The sequence below is a fragment of the Cetorhinus maximus genome, chromosome 22 (genome assembly GCF_964194155.1).
Source record: "Cetorhinus maximus chromosome 22, sCetMax3.hap1.1, whole genome shotgun sequence".
NCBI lineage: Eukaryota > Metazoa > Chordata > Chondrichthyes > Lamniformes > Cetorhinidae > Cetorhinus > Cetorhinus maximus.
Genome location: NC_135900.1, coordinates 62,818,885 through 62,840,482, shown reverse-complemented (window position 1 = coordinate 62,840,482; position 21,598 = coordinate 62,818,885). Strand labels below are relative to the sequence as shown.

At 49.0% G+C, this 21,598-nt stretch overlaps 1 protein-coding gene across 1 annotated transcript in view; it reads right to left on the bottom strand.

Moving 5' to 3' along the window:
• Positions 1–21,598, bottom strand: part of LOC144696327 (uncharacterized) — a 239,292-nt gene that overhangs the window by 80,221 nt on the left and 137,473 nt on the right. Inside the window, exon 8 of the mRNA XM_078567544.1 lies at positions 10,604–10,737. Coding sequence (XP_078423670.1) covers positions 10,604–10,737 — 134 coding nt within the window. The remainder of the gene's footprint in view (positions 1–10,603; positions 10,738–21,598) is intronic.

Genomic DNA, 21,598 nt, shown 5'->3' with positions numbered 1-21,598 from the left:
GGTAGGTAGGTCAGGTGTTTCTCGTGTTGCTGCAGATTCAATGGCCTCTTCTGCACTGTGAGATTCTGTGATTCTGTGGGGGTAGATGGGAATGTGGAACTTGAAACACAAACAGATCGGCCATGATCGTATTGATTGGCAGAGCAGGCTCGAGGGGCCAAATGGCCAACCTCTGCTCCAATTTCGCATGTCCGTATGTGCATGGTGAGTGGTTAGGTTCTGCAATGCGCTTGCCTGAGAGTGTTTTGAAGGCAGATTCAATCATGGCTTTCAAAAGAGAACTGGATCATTATCTGGACAGAAAGAATTTTCAGGGCTAGAGGGGAAAGGGCAGAGGAGTGGGACAGGGTGAATTGCTCTTTCAGAGAGCTGGCACAAACATGGCAAGCCAAATGGCCTCCTTCTGTGCTATAAACATCCTACGATTCAATGTAGGAGCCAACAACATTGGATTGGTAAGGCACAAAGTTCTGCAAAATGAGATTAGGAGATGAGGAAGCAGCTTTAGGAGCAGGATTTTAAAGTTAACAATTGCTTGATTACTTCCTCATCAGGCGTTAAAATGTAGGACAGAAAGATTAGGAGCAGTGTCAGGAAGAGGCTTTTCATTTGATAAGTCATTGACATCAGTTCTGAGGAAGATGGGAGCTATTCTGCAGGGATGAAAAGGAAGGCAACTAATGAACTGAAGATATGGAGAAATGGGGAAGCGAAAAGTCATTGGGGTGAAATTGGTTTGTGATAGTCCAAATGAACATAGGAACAAGAGTGGACCATTCAGTATCTCAAGCCTGTTCCATCATTCAGTTAGATCATGGTTGCTCTGTATCTTAACTCTATTTAACCTGCCTTAATTCATTATCCCTTAAGACCTTGTCCTAAAGGAAATCAACCAATCACAGTTTTGAAATTTTCAACTGACCAACCTTCAGCAGGTTTTTGGTGATGTTCCAGATTTCCAAATCACTTTGTGTGTGAATTGCTTTCTGACATCAGCCCTGAAAGGCCTCACTCTAATTTTAAGGTTCTCCCCCTTGTTTTGGATTCCCCCCCCACCCAACCAGAGGAAATAGTTTCTCTCTATCAACCCAATCAATTCCTTTAAACACCTCAATTAGATCACCTTTTAATTTTCTATTCTCAAGAGAATACAAGCCTAGACTATGCAACCTGTCCTCATAATTTAACCCTTTTAGATCCACTATCATTCTGGTGAATCTACACTCTCACTCTCCAAGGTCAACATCCTCCCTAAGCTACGGTGCTCTGAACTGAACCCAATATACCAGACTCCAGGTGCAGTCCAAATAAAACTTAATATAGCTGTCAGATAACTTGCTTCCCTTTGTATTATAGTACCCTTGAGATGGAAGCTAACATTTTATTAGCGTTTTAAAATATATTTTGTAGTTGTCTACTAGCTTTTAGTGATTTCACTCTAGTTCCTAGCTTCTCATTTCGAAAATATACTCTAATCTATTTTTAGGTCCAAAGTGGATGACCTCACACTTTCCTATATTCAACACCATTGGACACAGTTTTGTTTCCTCACTGAATCTATCAATGTCCCTTTGTAACTCTCTGCTCCCATCAACTATTTACCCTGATGAGAGGTCATTTGCCTGAAACATTAGCTCTGTTTCTTTCTCCACAAATGCTGTCTGCCCTGGTGAATATTTCTAGAATTTTCTGTTTTAATATAGTATTTACTGGATTATCTAATTTAGTAACTTAAGTTTTCCCCCTGTCCTTTCGCCTGCACACTTTGGCTGCCGTTCTGGATCCAAGCCCATCACTCCCATTTCCACTTAATTTATTTCCTTCCTCTTTTTCCTTCTTTTCTCTCTGCCCCTCCTAGATCCTCTCTCCTCTCACTATGTCTTCTTCTACTTCTCCCCTCCTGGATACTCTTCCTTATTTCCAAACTCCTATCTCAATCCTTCATTACTCCCGGACATTTCTACTTTCCTGTTACTGGTCCAGGCTTGACACCCTCTTCGATAAATCTACAGCTTCCCTCTGTGCCTCTTTGGCAACCTCCAAAAGGCCCATCAAGGGCCCCGTCACTGTCTCCTCACGAGCAGCGTCTCCAACCTCACTGATCTTCCAGTCCAGCCCACCAGCTGGGGCTGATCTTGCCAATCTCCTCCCTGTTCAACTTACCCCTCCCACTGCTGACCCTGCGGACTATGCCAGTGGATCAGTGGTCACTGCCCCTCTCCACATCTCCCTCCAGAATGTCCATTCACTTGTGAACAAGCCTCTTGCAATCATTAGCTTATTGTGGACTATTACATCTGCATCAGGGTGTATGGGGTGTTCAGAAGAGGTAGTACCCTGTATTTTCAGTCAGCTGCATCCTATTTATAGGATGGACTGGAATCGCTGGTTCTCATCTACACCCAACTCTCACTGTTGGCTTCAAGCACCACATCCCGCCTCAACTGACCGGCAAAACATAGTAAGGGGAGAATTGATGAAAGTGACACCACTTGGGTGGGTGTCTTCCTTGATAAAGCTAATGGCCGGGGTGAAGGATTCCATGTGGCTCAAATGACCATCATGTTCTGGGCTAAAGGCATGCCACACCATATTGCGGGGGTTACCATTGTTGGTATATCAGCTATGGATAAAATAGCAAGGGAAAGAGGGTTCCTTCAAGCCTTTGTTGGCAACTCACCGAGAAGAGGGGAATTCTGAATCCAAACTTACAGTTTGGAAACATTGCTGCCATAGTCCTAGTTCACTGGGCCACAACAGATGAACCCCAGGCTTAAAAGATGGGGACAGTCTGTACTCCATCTTAAAGCTCCAATGCGCAGGCAGGAAGGAAAAAAAGGGTCCACCTCAACTGCAACCCAACAAGAAAGTCCCGTAGCAATGAGACAAGGGTGAAAATGGCGGGTGTAAGATGACACTGGCAGCCACAGTTCCAATCCTGCACGCAGGCGGCTCAGGATATTGCTCGTTTTAATGATGACCTAGAGACAACATCATCACCCGGTAGCACTCTGAGTGACCAAGCAGTCATTTTGAAGGACAACATTGCTTGCTCCTGAATTAGAGAGGGGTCTAGAAAAGGTTCTAAACAAATACTCATCTCCCCACCACCCAGTTGGCTTATGCAGTCAATGGGCATATTTTAATGCAACCAAACTGTGACAGAGAATAAAACGTGAACTCATAACCTCACTTCAAAAGGTGGGAAGAGAAGAAAAATTCTGAAACTAGCCTGCTGGAACGTGAGAACAATGCTTGACTCTGATGACACCCTCAACGACGTTCAGCTCTGGTGACCCATGAGCCAACCAGACTGGATATCAACACACCGGCCCTGAATGAGGTCCGCTTCTCGGAGCAAGGCAGCTTGACAGAAAACAACACTGGCTACACACTCCATTGGTCAGGTACAGCTCAAGGTGAATAATGCCTCCTTGGTGTCAGCTTCATTATGAAGAAGACTATTGCCACTGAACTTTCAAGCCTGCCAATTGGCCAATCAAACGCCTCCCCCTCCAAGACCAGCAGCATGCAACTCTTATCAGTGTTTATGCTCCAACCTTAAAGACAAACCCAGCTGAAAAAGATTAGTTCTACACAGGTCTCCGTGAATTCATCCAGAATGCCCCTTCCAAGGACAAAATTGTCATCCTTGGTGATTTCAATGCCAAAGTTGGCTGTGAAGTCAGGCATGAAAATGAGTGCTAAGAAACCATGGAGTTGGAAACTGCAATGAAAATGGACATCTACTCTTGGAACTTTGTGCAGAAAAGCAGCTGTCCATAACCAATACCCTCAGCAAACAGATTGCGACAAGACCGTATCACCACTCTAAACACTGGCACTTGATTGACTACATCTTGGTGCATCAGTGTGATCTAAAGGATGTCCTGCATACAAGAATCATGCCCAGTGCGGACTGTCATACAGACCACCGGCTCGGTCACTCAAAGCTGAAAATCCACTTCAAGCCTTAGCCAAAGAACAGACCTAGAGACAGCCCAACAAAGACATTTTGAGTCAGAAACCTGCAACCTTCATTTTGCAGAGAAAGTTATCAAGCAACCTCACAGACCAGACTGGAACACCCTGATCTCACTGCTGATTCCACTCCAGAAGAACTCTGGGAACACATCAAAGCTGCATTACTGGATACTTCCAATGAGGTCATTGGACCCAGCAGCAAGAAGAGCAGGCATTGGTTTGATGAAAATGACAAGGAAGTCCAAGATCTGCTAGCAATAACAGTCACCCCCTCATCCGCCACCAATGACACTCAGCTCTGATGTCCCATGAGCTAACCAGACTAGACATTGATATAGCTCATCAGGCTTATCTGGCTTAGCCGGCCAGCCAAGAGAAAAAGGGCAGTCTACCGTCAAGCATGCAGCACCCTTCGATGTAAACGAGGAACATCCAAAATGACTGGGTGTGGATCGCACTTGCGGAACAAACTCAACTGTGTGCTGATACTGGCAATTCTTGCCTTGTCCAGGTTGTTGAGGTGGCGGTATTGCTTTTATCAACAAATCACAGTTTATCACTCTTCGCCCAATTCATGTACAACTGCACTCTCCAATTCCTAATTGTCCAACCTTTTGGCTTCCCACTCACCACAACATTTCTGCAGTTACTGATTTACCTAACCGCACACCACCTTCGATGCCCCGGTCCCCATTAAAGCCATTACTCTCCCTACCCTGGCTGATCCCCTAGCTCTCATTTCTGCTCCTTCAAAGTTGAAGGAACTTGGACTTGAATGGATATGGCTGACAATTGATAGTTATTCTCCAATAGACCTAGTTTGATCACATAAAGCACTATTGCACCTTTCTCTCATTTTCTAAAACTGCCCAATGTCATCCTGGAGTGCAAAGGTAACTCGAGGCTTCTTTTCTCTACTGCAAACCATCTTCTCAAACCCCTCTCCCCTGCAATGATAAAAGCAAGCAGATCATGGATTTCTTTGTCCCCAAGATTGAGACCCTTTGATCAGCTCCCTCTGTCACTTCCCTTGCCACCGGGTCAAACTTCCTCTAAGGATCTCCCCACTGCCTTACCCCTGAACTTGTATCATTCTCTAGTTTCTCTCCTATCTCCTTTCTGAGCTTTCTGAGCTCTCCCTTGTCCACGAAAAAGACCCACCTCCTGCTCTGTGACCTTATTCCCACTAAACTGCTGACCGTCCAACTTCTCTTCCCAGCTCCCATGATAACTGGCATTGTTAACAATGTCTCTTCTCAGGTTCTGTCCCTCTTGCCTTCAAATTTTCACGCCTCTCCTCAAAAAGTAACCCTTGACATCTCCATTCTTGAAAACTACCACCCCATCTCCAACCTTCCTTTCCTCTCCAAAGAATGCATTGTCACCTCTGAAATTCATGCCTATCTTTCCTTGAACTCCACGTTTGAATCCCTCCACAACACCAAAATGGCTCTTATCAAAGTCACAAATGACATGCTATGTGACTGTCGCAAAGGTAAACTATCCCGCCTTGCCCTTCTCAACCTGTCTGCAGCCTTTCAAACAGTTGATCATATCATCCTCATCCAACACCTCTCCAGTCTAGAGTGGGACTACACTTGTCTGGTTCCATTATTCTTTGTGTTGGCCCTGGGTGGCAGCTGCAGTGATCTCACTGAGGGTTTTGAGCCCAGATGAGATCTTGGGGACCCCTCTGAAACCCTTTTAAGTGAGGCAGCTAATTCTGTGGCTTCCCCTGCTGTGTCCTGTCTTTCTTGTGGTGGAGTCCATTTGCAGAAGGCATGTTTCACAGGATTACATGGCATGTATGGATCTGTATGGGATGCGAGGTACTCTACCTCTGTGGGTCTGTATGGGATGTGAGGTACTCTACCTCTGTGGGTCTGTGTGGGATGTGAGGTACTCTACCTGTCTGAGTCTGTATGGGATAGAAACATAGAAACTAGGAGCAGGAGTAGGCCATTTGGCCCTTCAAGCCTGCTCCGCCATTCAGTATGATCATGGCTGATCCCCAACCTCTATCTCAACGCCATATTCCCGCTTTCTCTCCATACCACTTGATGCCCCTAATATCCAAAAAATTATCAATTTCTTTCTTGAATACTCAGTGACTTGGCCTCCACAGCCTTCTGTGCTAGAGAATTCCACAGGTTGACCACCCTCTGAGTGAAGAAACTTTTCCTCATCACAGTCCTAAATGGCCTGCCCCGTATCCTGAGACTGTGGCCCTTGGTTCTAGACTCCCCAACCAGGAGAAACATCCTCCCTGCATCTAGTCTGTCTAGCCCTGTTAGAATTTTATACGTTTCAATCATATCCTCTCTCATTCTTCTAAACTCTAGTGAATGTAGGCTCAGTCAAACCAATCTCTCCTCATACGATAATCCTGCCATCCCTGGTATCAGCCTAGTGAACCTTCGCTGTACTCCCTCTATGGCAAGTATATCCTTTCTTAGGTAGGGAGACAAAAACTGCATGTAATACTCTAGGTGTGGTCTCACCAAGCCTTGTATAATTGCAGTAAGACATCTCTACTTCTGAACTCAAATCCTCTTGCAATGAAGGCCAACATACCTTTGTTGTTCCTGCCCCACGGAACTCATTTCTCGTTATCTTGACTCCCTTCTCTCTCCCCTTGTCCAGTCCCTTCCCACCTACATCCGTGATTCCTCTGACACCTTATGTCACATCAACAATTTCCAATTCCCTGGCCCCAACCGCTTCCTCTTCACCATGGATGTCCAATCCCTCTACACCTCCATCCCCCACCAGGATGGTCTGAGGGCCCTTAGCTTCTTCCTTGAACAGAGGCCCGAACAATCCCCATCCACCACTACTCTCCTCCGTCTGGCTGAACTTGTTCTCACACTGAACAATTTCTCCTTTAACTCCTCTCACTTCCTCCAAATAAAAGGTGTGGCTATGGGTACCCGCATGGGCCCCAGCTATGCCTGTCTCTTTATGGGGTATGTGGAACATTCCTTGTTCCAGTCCTACTCCGGTCCCCTCCCACAACTCTTTCTCCGGTACATCGATGATTACTTCGGTGCTGCTTCATGCTCTCGTCGGGACCTGGAAAAATTTATTAATTTTGCTTCCAATCTCCACCCCTCCATCATTTTCACATGGTCCATCTCTGACACTTCTCTTCCCTTCCTTGACCTCTCTGTCTCAATTTCTGATGATAGACTATCCACCAATATCCATTACAAGCCTACCGACTCCCACAGCTACCTCGACTACAGCTCCTCACACCCCGCTTCCTGTAAAGACTCCATCCCATTCTCTCAGTTCCTTCGCCTCCGTCGCATCTGTTCTGATGACGCTACCTTCAAAAACAGCTCCTCTGACATGTCCTCCTTCTTCCTTAACCAAGGTTTTCCATCCACGGTCGTTGACAGGGCCCTCAACCGTGTCCGGCCCATATCCCGCGCATCCTCCCTCACGCCTTCTCCTCCTTCCCAGAAACATGATAGGGTCCCCCTTGTCCTCACTTATCACCCCACCAGCCTCCGCATTCAAAGGATCATCCTCCGCCATTTCCGCCAACTCCAGCATGATGCCACCACCAAACACATCTTCCTTTCACCCCCCCTGATGGCATTCCGTAGGGATCGTTCCCTCCAGGACACCCTGGTCCACTCCTCCATCACCCCCTACTCCTCAACCCCCACCTATGGCACCTCCCCATGCCCACGCAGAAGATGCAACACCTGCCCCTTCACTTCCTCTCTCCTCACCGTCCAAGGGCCCAAACACTCCTTTCAAGTGAAGCAGCATTTCACTTGCATTTCCCCTAACTTAGTCTACTGCATTTGTTGCTCCCAATGCGGTCTCCTCTACATTGGAGAGACCAAACGCAAACTGGGCGACCGTTTTGCAGAACACCTGCGGTCTGTCCGCAAGAAAGACCCAAACCTCCCTGTCGCTTGCCATTTTAACACTCCACCCTGTTCTCTTGCCCACATGTCTGTCCTTGGCTTGCTGCATTGTTCCAGTGAAGCCCAACGCAAACTGGAGGAACAGCACCTCATCTTCCGACTAGGCACTTTACAGCCTTCCGGGCTGAATATTGAATTCAACAACTTTAGATCTTAAACTCCCCCTCCCCCCATCCCCACCCCGTTTCTCCCCCCCCCCTTTTTTTTTCAATAATTTATATAGATTCTTCTTTCCCCACCTATTTCCATTATTTTTAAATCTAAAACTAAAACCTTGTTAGTCTTTTCCACCCCACCCCCACTAGAGCTGTACTTTGAGTGTCCTGTCTTCCATTCTTAATTAGCACTTTTCTTAGACAAATATCACCACCTTCAACACCTCTTTGATCCTTTTGTCTGTGACATCTTTTGATTATCTGCTCCTATCACAGCTTGCTTATCTCCACAATCACCACACCCTCAACTTCTCTCTTCTCCCCCCACCCCCCCCCCCCACCTTAAACCAGCTTATATTTCACCCCTCTCCTAACTATGCTTCAGTTCTGCCGAAGGGCCGTGAAGGCTCGAAACGTTAACTGATTTCTTCTCCACCGATGCTGCCAGACCTGCTGAGTTTTTCCAGGTAATTCTGTTTTTGTATACCTTTTGCCTTCCTAACTGCTTGCTGCACCTGCCTATTTACTTTCATTGACTGGCATACAAGGACACCCAGATCCCTTTGTATATCCATGTTCCCCAATATATCACCATTTAAATAATACTCTGCCTTTCTGTTTTATACACCTAAGCCTTTAACGTCACATTTAACCATGTTATACCGCATCTGTCATGTGTTTGCCCCCGCACACAACTTGTCTAAATCACCCTGAAGTCTTCTTGCATCCTCCTCAGAACACCTCCCAGTTTTGTGTCATCAGCAAACTTGGAAATATTGCATTTGTAAGTGAGGTACTTTACCTGTATGGGTCTGTATGGGATGTGAGGTGCTCTACTGTGTAAGTCTGTATGGGATGTGAGGTAGTCTACCTGTGTGGGTCTGTATGGGATATGAGGTACTCTACCTATGTGGGTCAGTATGGGATGTGAGGTAGTCTACCTGTGTGGGTCTGTATGGGATGTGAGGTAGTCTACCTGTGTGGGTCTGTATGGGATATGAGGTACTCTACCTATGTGGGTCAGTATGGGATGTGAGGTAGTCTACCTGTGTGGGTCTGTATGGGATGTGAGGTAGTCTACCTGTGTGGGTCTGTATGGGATGTGAGGTACTCTACCTGTGTGGGTCTGTATGGGATGTGAGGTAGAGAATAGTGTGTGAGGATAATCAGTAATTTTCAGGTTGACAAACTGTAACTAGTGGAGTGCCCAGGGATCAGTGCTGGGGTCTCAACTATCTACAATCTATATTCATGACTTGGATGAATGGACTGAATGTATTGTAGCCAAATTTGCTGACTATCCGAAGATAGGTTGGAAGCAAGTTGTGAGGAAAACACAAAGAGTCTGCAAAGGTTATAGGTAGGTTAATTGAGTGGGCAAAAAATTGGCAGATGGAGTTCACGAGGCTGATTCCTGGGATGAAGGGGTTATCTTATGAGGAAAGGTGGAGCAGGTTGGGCCTATATTCATTGGAGTTTAGAAGAAAGAGGTGATCTTAGTGAAGCATAAGATTCTGAGGGGCTTAACAGGGTGAGAGGGTGTTTCCCCTCATGGGGGAATCTAGAACTAGGAGGCACGGTTTCAAAACAAGCGGTCTCCCATTTAAGAGTGAGATGATGAGCATCAGAGGGTTATTAATCTTTGGAATTATCTACTCCAGACAGCAATGGAGACTGAGTCATTGAATATATTCTGGGCTGAGTTAGAAAGATTTTTTATCTGCAAGGGAGTCAAAGTTTATGGGGTCAGGCAGAAATGTAGAGTTCCCAGAATGAAAAAACAGGAAAAAACTGGGAAATAAGAGTACTGGTCTGAACTGTTTTTTCCTTCTGGGTTAAGGCCACAATCACACCAGCCATGATCTTATTGAATGACAGAGCAGGCTAAGGGCCAAATAGTCTACTCGTGTTCCTAATTCTTAAGTTCTTATGTGAGGTACTCCGCCTATGTGGGCCTGTATGGGTTGTGAGAGATTCCATTTACTTAGGTATTCATGGGGTGGGAAAGCACGGATCTGCACAGTATGACTGGACAGTTCTATCTTCTGATATTAGTTTCTTTTATGTTATTAAGTTCCTCACATTAAGGGGGTGATTCCTTGCAGGAGTGCAAGTCTATTGGCACTGCTTAACTTCCTGTAGATCACATAATTTCTTCAGGTGCAAAGTGCAAGTCTAAAAAAGGAAAGTTCAATGCGCTAATTTTGCATGAGGTGCAGGCTGGCTATCCTTCATCTGATATCCACACTGACTCGTGTGGCCTTTCTAAAAGGACAGAGATCAGGTACATAAAGTCCAGCTATTTTTCTCCCTTCTTGCCCAGAGGCATTGAGGCCAATAGTTATGTCTCTTCAATCACACTCTCTGGTCTCAGTTAACTCACAGATTGCAGCTCGAACCTTGACATTCCTGGTCTGTCAGGTGAAGGTTCATACAGGACGTTCACCAAATGAGCCACCAGGTCTGCTATTATTAATAGTTTTCATGGGTGTTACACTTAATGGACAGACAGCAGAGACTTACCTGAAAAGAAGAGCATTGACTTCTGCATGAACCATGGAACGGGATTTGGCAATCGCTAGTTTATTGTTTCGTCCACTGCGAGGGAAATTTCCATATGTTGCTTTCTTAATATAGCCATTGTAGCCAGCCCCAATCTGCAGGGAAAAAAAACACATTCAAGAACACATTAAGCAATAAAATTTGATAGCAACTGAATCCAACCCACCTCTGCCAGTTGATATACTGTCCTGACAGAGGTGATTCCTCACCTTCTGTTATAATAGGCAATTTGCTGTGAAGTTGTAAACTGTAAGATGGAGAATATGGTCACTTCTGAACCTGTCTCTGATGTCTCATGTTGCTGTCTCTATCTCTCCCCTTGTGTGTTTGATTTACTCTCTGTCTGTTTCTTTTTATATCACAGCTTGGTGCTCTGAAGACAAAAGCGATCAAAAGCTGCAGGCTGCATTTGGATTAGGGGTTGAATGGAAAATCTGGCCAGCTTCCTTTCCATCCCCCTCCTTTCTGGTTCTCCCCAACTGTTTGCTCCATTAATGTATCCTGAACACTGTACAGCTCTTTCAGTCATTTCTGTTTTTACAATTGTTCCCTCCTATCTCGAGTAAGAATGCACCTGCCCTTTAACAGGTCCTGGCCTAGTATAAATACCATCAGAAATAGCGATTTTCCACCCAGTTTTGAATGAGCTGAAGTTTTCTGAGGGTGAATGATGGCAGACCAACCAGGATTGCAATGGAATAGTCACTTCTGGCGGTAACAAATAACAAGTTGCATTTTTATAGTGCCTTTAAAGTAGTAAAACATCCCCAGGCATTCCCAGAAAGTAAATCTAACAAAATTTTCAACATGAGGAGATATTAGGGCCCTATACAAAAGTTTGGTCCTGCAACCCATGATCAAGTCTGTCCCTTCAAGAATGCAGGTGGAGCAGCCTTTGACTCGGCCCTCACAGGCTCCAAAACCCAGAGGACATACACCACGGGTATCTCCTGTTGGAGCAATCCGCCTCCAACTCTGCTGAAACCACAAGGGTAGCACAATGTAGAAATAAGAGGAAGAGGATGCAGAAACAGTCTTAGTTGCAAAAAGGGAATGAGTTGGTGCCAATTCCAATGTTAGTGTCACATGATGATGTTTATTTCAATGAAAGCATTTGTTTTTGTGACCTGATAAGAGTCAATTGGAGTCAATTATGTTCCATTTTTTAAATATTTATTCATGGGGTGTGGGCAACGTGGGCTAGGCCAGCATTTATTGCCTATCTCTAGTTGCTCTAGAGAAGATGGTGGTAAGCTGCCTTCTTGAATCGCTGCAGTCCCTGCTTCTTGAGTGTTGTGGGAGCTGCACTCATCCAGGCAAGTGGAGAGTATTCCATCACACTGCTGACTTGTGGTTTGTGATGATGGACAGGCTTTGGGGAGTCAGCAGGAGTTACTCGCAGCACAATTCTTAGCCTCTGATCTTCTCTTGTAGCCACAGTATTTATATGGCTAGTCCAGTTCAGTTTCTGGTCAATGGTAACCCCCAGAATGTTAATAATGGGGAATTCAGCAATGGTAGTGCCAGTGAATGTCAAGGGGCGATGGTTAGATTCTCTCTTATCGGAAATGATCGTTACCTGGCACTTGTGTGGCATGAATGTTACATGCCACTTGTCAGCCCAAGCCTGGATATTGTCCAAGTCTTGCTGAGTTTGACCATAGGCAGGTGAATGTAGGTGAGTGACATGACGCCCATGGATGACAATGTAAAGCTCTTTCAGCGAACAGAGTTGAGAAGGGATGGTAAGTGTAGCTATACGTGGGTCAAAATCCTGGAACTCCCTCCCTAACAGCACAGTGGGTGTACCTCCACCACATGGACTGCAGCGGTTCAAGAAGGCAGCTCACCACCACCTTTCCAAAAGCAGTTAGGGATGGGCAATAAATGCTGGCCCAGCCACCGCTGCCCACAGCCCCTGAAAGAATTTTTAAAAATACTTGCTGCTACCAGGATCAAGCTAGCACGAATGCAACGCTGAACACTGTACTCAACTGAAACAAACCTAGAAGAGGGCATTGCAGTCCTCGTGGGCTTGCAGATCTATGGCAGCAGGCATCAGTAGAGCAACTGGATGTTCCTGCTCTGTTGGGCCCTCCTCCTCTTCATCTTCTTCCTCCTCAGAGGATGCCGGGCCCTCACACCTTTGTCTGGCATCGGATCCAGTCCTCTGCAGCACGAGGTTGTGTACAGCATACCTTCGCCATCCAGTAGTGCTGTGCTGGGCCGAACTGAAGGCCACGCCCAGATCAATCCAGACACCGGAACTGCTCTTTGAGCAAGCCAATGGCAGAGACTGTCTGGTGGAGAGAAAAGGCCTGCACAGCCTGAGACTGCCAAAGGATGAACGCTTGATGGTAGCTCGCCAGAAACTTGGCACATACTTACAGTATTATCTCATGGTGATCACACACCAGCTGTTTTTGTTTCAATGATGCACACAGGCTGCCGACATTGTAGCTGAGCTAACTTTACTGATAACACACTTTTCTAAAATAAACACATCTGCAGCAATTGAATTCTATCCAGACAGGCTCCAACATGTGCTATCTGACCTTCAACTCCCAGGTCAGGTAACTCCCTATCTAGTACAGAGTACCGTATAGTATCTAATACTGGGTTCCACTGCCACAATCAACTATTATCATGACATTTCCCTTTTTAATAAAAAACTTTTATACAATTCAAGCACACAAAGTCTCTTATCTATTCTTTTTCACTCTGTTTTGATCAGTCTGTTTTGTCTTTTACTCATCTCTGTGTCTCTGTGTTTCTTTTCACAATTATTCCACTGGATGTTCTGAATGGTGACAGAGGTGATTTTGAAGGACAAGGGGCCTTCTCCAGCTCTGTGTCACTATCAGCCCTTGGATAGTTTTCAGGATTCAGGTTTTGTCTGGTTATCTGTTGCTTCACTGGTGCATTCTGGTTTCTGATCTTCAGCGACACTTTCTGGGTCAGAGCAGGGTTGCGTTTCATTTGTTTTCTGTAAGAATTTCCGGTTTCTCCTGTACTGTTGTCCATTTGGAGTCTGCACTATGTAAGACCTTGGTTCTCCTGTGATTCCTGTGACAACAATAGGATTCCAGATCCCTTCATGCTGAATCCTCAATGTCTCTCCCATGTTTAGGTCAGGAAGAGGTCAGATCAAAGCACTGTTTCTGCTTCTGCTGTCTCAGTTTGAGTAGGTCCTGCACACTGTAGCTTACTGGCTGTGGAAATAACAGTTAGGGCACAGTTGGAAGCTTAGTTCTAAATCTTCTCCCCATCAGGAGCTGTGCTGGAGAAAATCCAATGCCCTCTAATGGAGTATTCCTGAAATCCAGCAGAGCCAGGTAGGGGTCTCTTCCGTCCGCCTTTGCCTTCTTCAACAGGTGTTTTAAGGTCTGCACGGTACATCCCAGCATTCTGTTGGATTGTGGATATTTGGGACTTGTCTGGCAAAACTCCCAGTCCTGTGCAAATTTGTGAAATTCAGTGTCTGAGAGTTGTGGACCGTTATCGGAGATGAGCACTTCAGGTCTGCCGTGGTGAGTAAAAATTGATTTTAAATGATTTATTACAGTGAAGCTCTTACTATCATTTCTCAGCAGCACAGACTCATTATCACTGCCCGTCACTGTGAGGTACAGCTCAAATCGCTGCCAGAACCTCCTCCAGTTTTTGGCAAGATTCCCCTCCAAACTGAGCTCAGTTGGTGGTTTCAGAAACTCCACTGTTGTGTTTAATTTACTTCTGACACCAAGTCTTGTTTTTTGTTTCAATGATGTACACAGGCCGTTGACATTGTAGCTGAGTTAACTTTATTGATAACACATTATCCTAATATAAACACGTCTCTGCAGTAACTGAATTCTATCCAGACAGGCTCCAACATGTGCTATCTGACCCAGGTCAGGTGACCCCATATCTAGCACAGAGAACCATATAGTATTTAATACTGGAGTCCACTACCACAATCAACTATTATCATGACAGAGTGGAATCCCTCCTGACTCACAAAGACCTGTTCTGATGGACCCTTGATCGCCACATGGATGTGGTCCTTCACACTCTGGGTCGCATAAATCCTGTGCACAAAGCCCACAGCGCTCTGTAGAGTATAGCCCTCCCACTTATGGGCTGCACTTTGTGATTTCCTGCAGTTGTATACGGTTGAGCCCCGGAACGAGCCTGATGGAAAAACATTGAGGGCTGTGCTGACCTTGACAGGAAGAGGATCTGTGACCAACTGACATGAGTGCTGGAGCCTTTGGAGGTACTCCTGTTCACAGAGGTCAACGAAGCTGACCCATGACCTATAGTCCCTGTGCTGAGGGCATCACCTCCTTTGACATGTGACGCTTTGGCCATCAGCTCTTCTTCATTCAGCTATAAGTGGCTCTGGAGAATGCTGCATTTGCTGCTCCTCTTGGAGTTGCTACCCCTGCCACTGGACCTCCTCATCTGCAAGATCCGACACCTCGTTCTCTGTGCTTCAACTGACTTCAGAATATGCTATAAGCTCACAGGTGAATATATCAACAAACCTTAGGGCAGTGCTTCCCTATTTTCCAATGTGACCCAATTTTAACACTTGAATTAAGGTGACGCCAGACAACAGGAAAACCAAAACAGCAACAAAGCAGCAGAGGAAAATTCGGTATATAGTGAATAACGTGTACTTATTATGGATCAACATACAAAGATGAAAATCTGAGGTTTAAGGAACTTTGTAAAAATGTTATTATTTAATGTGCTCATTTAGATTTCAGCCAAGTTCGCCAAATTCCCCGTTGACAGAAAACGCAGTGAAGCCCCACTCCCTTCCCCCGCCGACACACTGTAATCAGCCTCTCTCGCCCCAACCCCCACACACTGTAATCAGCCTCTCTCCCCCCAAACCACACACACTATAATCAGCCTCTCTCCCCTCAACCCCCACACACTGTAATCAACCTCTCTCCACGAACACCCACGCACTGTAATCAGCCTCTCTCCACGAACCCCCACACACTGTAATCAGCCTGTCTCCACGAACCCCCACACACTGTAATCAGCCTCTCTCCACGAACCCCCACATACTGTAATCAGCCTCTCTCCACGAACCCCCACACACTGTAATCAGCCTCTCTCCCCTCAACCACCACACACTGTAATCAGCCTCTCTCCCCTCAACCCCCACACACTGTAATCAGCCTCTCTCCACCAACCCCCACACACTGTAATCAGCCTCTCTCCCCTCAACCCCCACACACTGTAATCAGCCTCTCTCCCCTCAACCCCCACACACTGTAATCAGCCTGTCTCCACCAACCCCCACACACTGTAATCAGCCTCTGTCCGCCCCCACCACGCACTGTAATCAGCTTCTGTCCGCGCCCACGCCCACACACTGTAATCAGCCTCTCTCCACCAACCCCCACACACTGTAATCAGCCTCTCTCCCCTCAGCCCCCACACACTGTAGTCAGCCTCTCTCCACCAACCCCCACACACTGTAATCAGCCTCTGTCCGCCCTCCCCACACACTGTAATCAGCCACTCTCCCCTCAACCCCCACACGTTGTAATCAGCCTCTCTCCACCAACCCCAACACGCTGTAATCAGCCTCTCTCCCCTCAACCCCCACACGCTGTAATCAGCCTCTCTCCCCTCAAGCCCCACACACTGTAATCAGCCTCTTTCCACGAACCCCCACACACTGTAATCAGCCTCTCTCCACCAACCCTCACACACTGTAATCAGCCTCCGTCCACCCCCACGCCCACACACTGTAATCAGCCTCTCTCCACCAACCCCCACACACTGTAATCAGCCTCTCTCCATCAACCCCCACACACTGTAATCAGCCTCTCTCCAGCAACCCCCACACACTGTAATCAGCCTCTCTCCACTCAACACCCACACACTGTAATCAACCTCTCTCCCCCCAGCCCCACACACTGTAATCAGCGTCACTCCCCCCAACCCCCACACACTGTAATCAGCCTCTATCCCCCAACCCCCACACACTGTAATCAGCCTTTGTCCGCCCCCCCCACGCACTGTAATGAGCCTCTCTCCACGAACCCCCACACACTGTAATCAGCCTCTCTCCCCTCAACCCCCACACACTGTAATCAGCCTCTCTCCCCCCAAGCCCCACACACTATAATCAGCCTCTCTCCCCTCAACCCCCACACACTGTAATGAACCTCTGTCCGCCCGCCCCCACACACTGTAATCAGCCTCTCTCCACCAACCCCCACACACTGTAATCAGCCTCTGTCCGCCCCCCAACGCACTGTAATCAGCCTCTCTCCACGAACCCCCCACACTGTAATCAGCCTCTCTCCCCCCACCCCCCACACACTGTAATCAGCCTTTCTCCACCAACCCCCACACACTGTAATCAGCCTCTCTCCCCTCAACCAACCACACACTGTAATCAGCCTCTCTCCATCAACCCCCACACACTGTAATCAGCCTCTTTCCTCTCAACCCCCACACACTGTAATCAGCCTCTCTCCACCAACCCCCACACACTTTAACAACCTCTGTCCCCTCAACCCCCACACACTGTAATCAGCCCCTCTCCCCCCACACACTGTAATCAGCTTCTCTCCCCTCAACCCCCACACATTGTAATCAGCCTCTCTCCACCAACCCCCACACATTGTAATCAGCCTGTCTCCCCTCAACCCCCACACACTGTAATCAGCCTCTCTCCACCAACCCCCACACACTGTAATCAGCCTCTCTCCCCTCAACCCCCACACACTGTAATCAGCCTCTCTCCACCAATCCCCACACACTGTAATCAGCCTCTCACCATCAACCCCCACATATTGTAATCAGCCTATCTCCACCAACCCCCACACACTGTAATCAGCCTCACTCCACCAACCCCCACACATTGTAATCAGCCTGTCTCCCCTCAACCCCCACACATTGTTATCAGCCTCTCTCCACCGACCCCCACACACTGTAATCAGCCTCTCTCCACCAACCCCCACACACTGTAATAAGCCTCTCTCCACCAACCCCCACACACTGTAATCAGCCTCTCTCCACCAACCCCCACACACTGTAATCAGCTTCTCTCCACCAACCCCCACACACTGTAATCAGCCTCTCTCCACCAACCCCCACACACTGTAATCAGCCTCTCTCCACCAACCCCCACACACTGTAATCAGCCTCTCTCCACCAACCCCCACACATTGTAATCAGCCCCTCTCCCCCCACCCCCACACACTGTAATCAGCCTCTCTCCCCTCAACCCCCACACACTGTAATCAGCCTCTCTCCCCTCAACCCCCACAAACTGTAATCAGCCTCTCTCCCCTCAACCCCCACACACTGTAATCAGCCTCTCTCCCCTCAACCCCCACACACTGTAATCAGCATCTCTCCCCTCAACCCCCACACACTGTAATCATCCTCTGTCCGCCCCCCCCACGCACTGTAATCAGCCTCTCTCCCCCACCCCCCACCCCCACACACTGTAATCAGCCTCTGTCCGCGCCCCCCCCCCACGCACTGTAATCAGCCTCTCTCCACCAACCGCCACACACTGTAATCAGCCTCTCTCCCCCCGCCACCCCCACACACTGTAATCAGCCTCTCTCCCCCCACCCCCACACACTGTAATCAGCCTCTCTCGTCCCACACACTGTAATCAGCCTCTCTCCCCCCACCCCCACACACTGTAATCAGCCTCTCTCCCCTCAAACCCCACACACTGTAATCAGCCTCTCTCCCCCCACCCCGACCCACTGTAATCAGCCTCTCTCCCCCCACACCCACACACTGTAATCAGTCTCTCGCCCCCTCACACCCACACACTGTAATCCGCCACTCTACCCCACCCCCCACCCCCACACACTGTAATCAGCCTCTGTCCGCCCCCCCCACGCACTGTAATCAGCCTCTCTCCACCAACCGCCACACACTGTAATCAGCCTCTCTCCCCCCGCCACCCCCACACACTGTAATCAGCCTCTCTCCCCCCACCCCCACACACTGTAATCAGCCTCTCTCGTCCCACACACAGTATTCAGCCTCTCTCCACCAACCCCCACACACTGTAATCAGCCTCTCTCCCCCCACCCCCACACACTGTAATCAGCCTCTCTCCCCTCAAACCCCACACACTGTAATCAGCCTCTCTCCCCTCAAACCCCACACACTGTAATCAGCCTCTCTCCCCCCACCCCGACCCACTGTAATCAGCCTCTCTCCCCCCACACCCACACACTGTAATCAGCCTCTCGCCCCCTCACACCCACACACTGTAATCCGCCTCTCTACCCCCCCCCCAACGACACACACTGTAATCCGCCTCTCTCCCCCCACCCCCAGACACTGTAATCAGCCTCTCTCCCCCCACCCCCACAGACTGTAATCAGCCTCTCTCCCCCCACCCCCACACACTGTAATCATCCTCTCTCCCCCCCACCCACTGTAATCAGCCGCTCTCCCCCCACCCCCACACACTGTAATCATCCTCTCTCCCCCCCACCCACTGTAATCAGCCGCTCTCCCCCCACCCCCACACACTGTAATCAGCCTCTCTCCACCAACCCCCACACACAGTAATCAGCCTCTCTCCCCCCAACCCCCACACACTGTAATCAGCCTCTCTCCACCAACCCCCACAGACTGTAATCAGACTCTCTCCCCTCAACCCCCACACACTGTAATCAGCCTCTGTCCGCACCCCCCCCACACACTGTAATCAGCCTCTCTCCACCAACCCCCACACACTGTAATCAGCCTCTCCCCCCTCAACCCCCACACACTGTAATCAGCCTCTCTCCACTCAACCCCCACAGACTGTAATCAACCTCTCTCCCCTCAACCCCCACACACTGTAATCAACCTCTCTCCCCTCAACCCCCACACACTGTAATCAGCCTTTGTCCGCCCCCCCCACGCACTGTAATGAGCCTCTCTCCACGAACCCCCACACACTGTAATCAGCCTCTCTCCCCTCAACCCCCACACACTGTAATCAACCTCTGTCCGCCCGCCCCCACACACTGTAATCAGCCTCTCTCCACGAACCCCCACACACTGTAATCAGCCTCTCTCCATGAACCCCCACACACTGTAATCAGCCTCTCTCCCCTCAACCCCTACAAACTGTAATCAGCCTCTCTCCCCTCAACCCCCACACACTGTAATCAACCTCTCTCCCCTCAACCCCCACACACTGTAATCAGACTCTCTCCCCTCAACCACCACACACTGTAATCAGCCTCTCTCCCGCAACCCCCACACACTGTAATCAGCCTCTGTCCGCTCCTCCCACGCACTGTAATCAGCCTCTGTCCGCGCCCACGCCCACACACTGTAATCAGCCTCTCTCCACCAACCCCCACACACTGTAATCAGCCTCTCTCCACCAACCCCCACTCACTGTAATCAGCCTCTCTCCCCTCAACCCCCACACACTGTAATCAGCCTCGCTCCACCAACCCCCGCACACTGTAATCAGCCTCTCTCCACCAACCCCCACACACTGTAATCAGCCTCTCTCCACCAACCCCCACACACTGTAATCAGCCTCTCTCCACCAACCCCCACACACTGTAATCAGCCTCTCTCCACCAACCCCCACTCACTGTAATCAGCCTCTCTCCCCTCTCCCCCCACACACTGTAATCAGCCTCTCTCCCCTCAACCCCCACACATTATAATCAGCCTCTCTCCACCAACCCCCACACATTGTAATCAGCCTCTCTCCCCTCAACCCCCGCACACTGTGAGCAGCCTCTCTCCCCCCAACCCCCACACACTGTAATCAGCCTCTCTCACCTCAACCCCCACACACTGTAATCAACCTCTGTCCGCGCGCCCCCACACACTGTAATCAGCCTCTCTCCACGAACCCCCACACACTGTAATAAGCCTCTCTCCCCTCAACCCCCACAAATTGTAATCAGCCTCTCTCCACGAACACCCACACACTGTAATCAGCCTCTCTCCCCTCAACCCCCACACACTGGAATCAGCCTCTCTCCCCTCAACCCCCACACACTGTAATCAGCCTCTCTCCACCAACCCCCACACACTGTAATCAGCCTCTGTCCGCCCCCCCCACGCACTGTAATCAGCCTCTGTCCGCGCCCTCGTCCACACACTGTAATGAGCCTCTCTCCACCAACTCCCACACACTGTAATCAGCCTCTCTCCCCTCAAGCCCCACACACTGTAATCAGCCTCAGTCCACCAACCCCCACACACTGTAATCAGCCTCTGTCCACCAACCCCCACACTTTGTAATCAGACTCTCTCCACCAACCCCCACACACTGTAATCAGCCACTCTCGCCCCACCCCCACACACTGAAACCAGCCTCTCTCCACTAACACCCACACACTGCAATCAGCCTCTCTCCATCAACCCCCACACACTGTAATCAGCCTCTGTCCCCTCAAACCCCACACACTGTAATCAGGACTCTCTCCACCAACCCCCACACACTGTAATCAGCCTCTCTCCCCCCACCCCCACACGTTGTAATCAGCCTCTCTCCACCAACCCCCACAGACTGTAATCAGCCTCTCTCCACCAACCCCCACTCATTGTAATCAGCCTCTCTCCCCCCCACACACTGTAATCAGCCTCTCTCCACCAACCCCCACACACAGTAATCAGCCTCTCTCCACCAACCCCCACACGCTGTATTCAGCCTCTGTCCCCACAAATCCCACGCACTGTAATCAGCCTCTCTCCCCTCAACCCCCACACACTGTAATCAGCCTTTGTCCGCCCCCCCCCACGCACTGTAATGAGCCTCTCTCCACGAACCCCAACACACTGTAATCAGCCTCTCTCCCCCCAACCCCCACACACTGTAATCAGCCTCTCTCCCCCCAACCCCCACACACTGTAATCAGCCTCTCTCCACGAACCCCCACACACTGTAATCAGCCTTTCTCCAACCAACCCCCACACACTGTAATCAGCCTCTCTCCCCTCAACCCC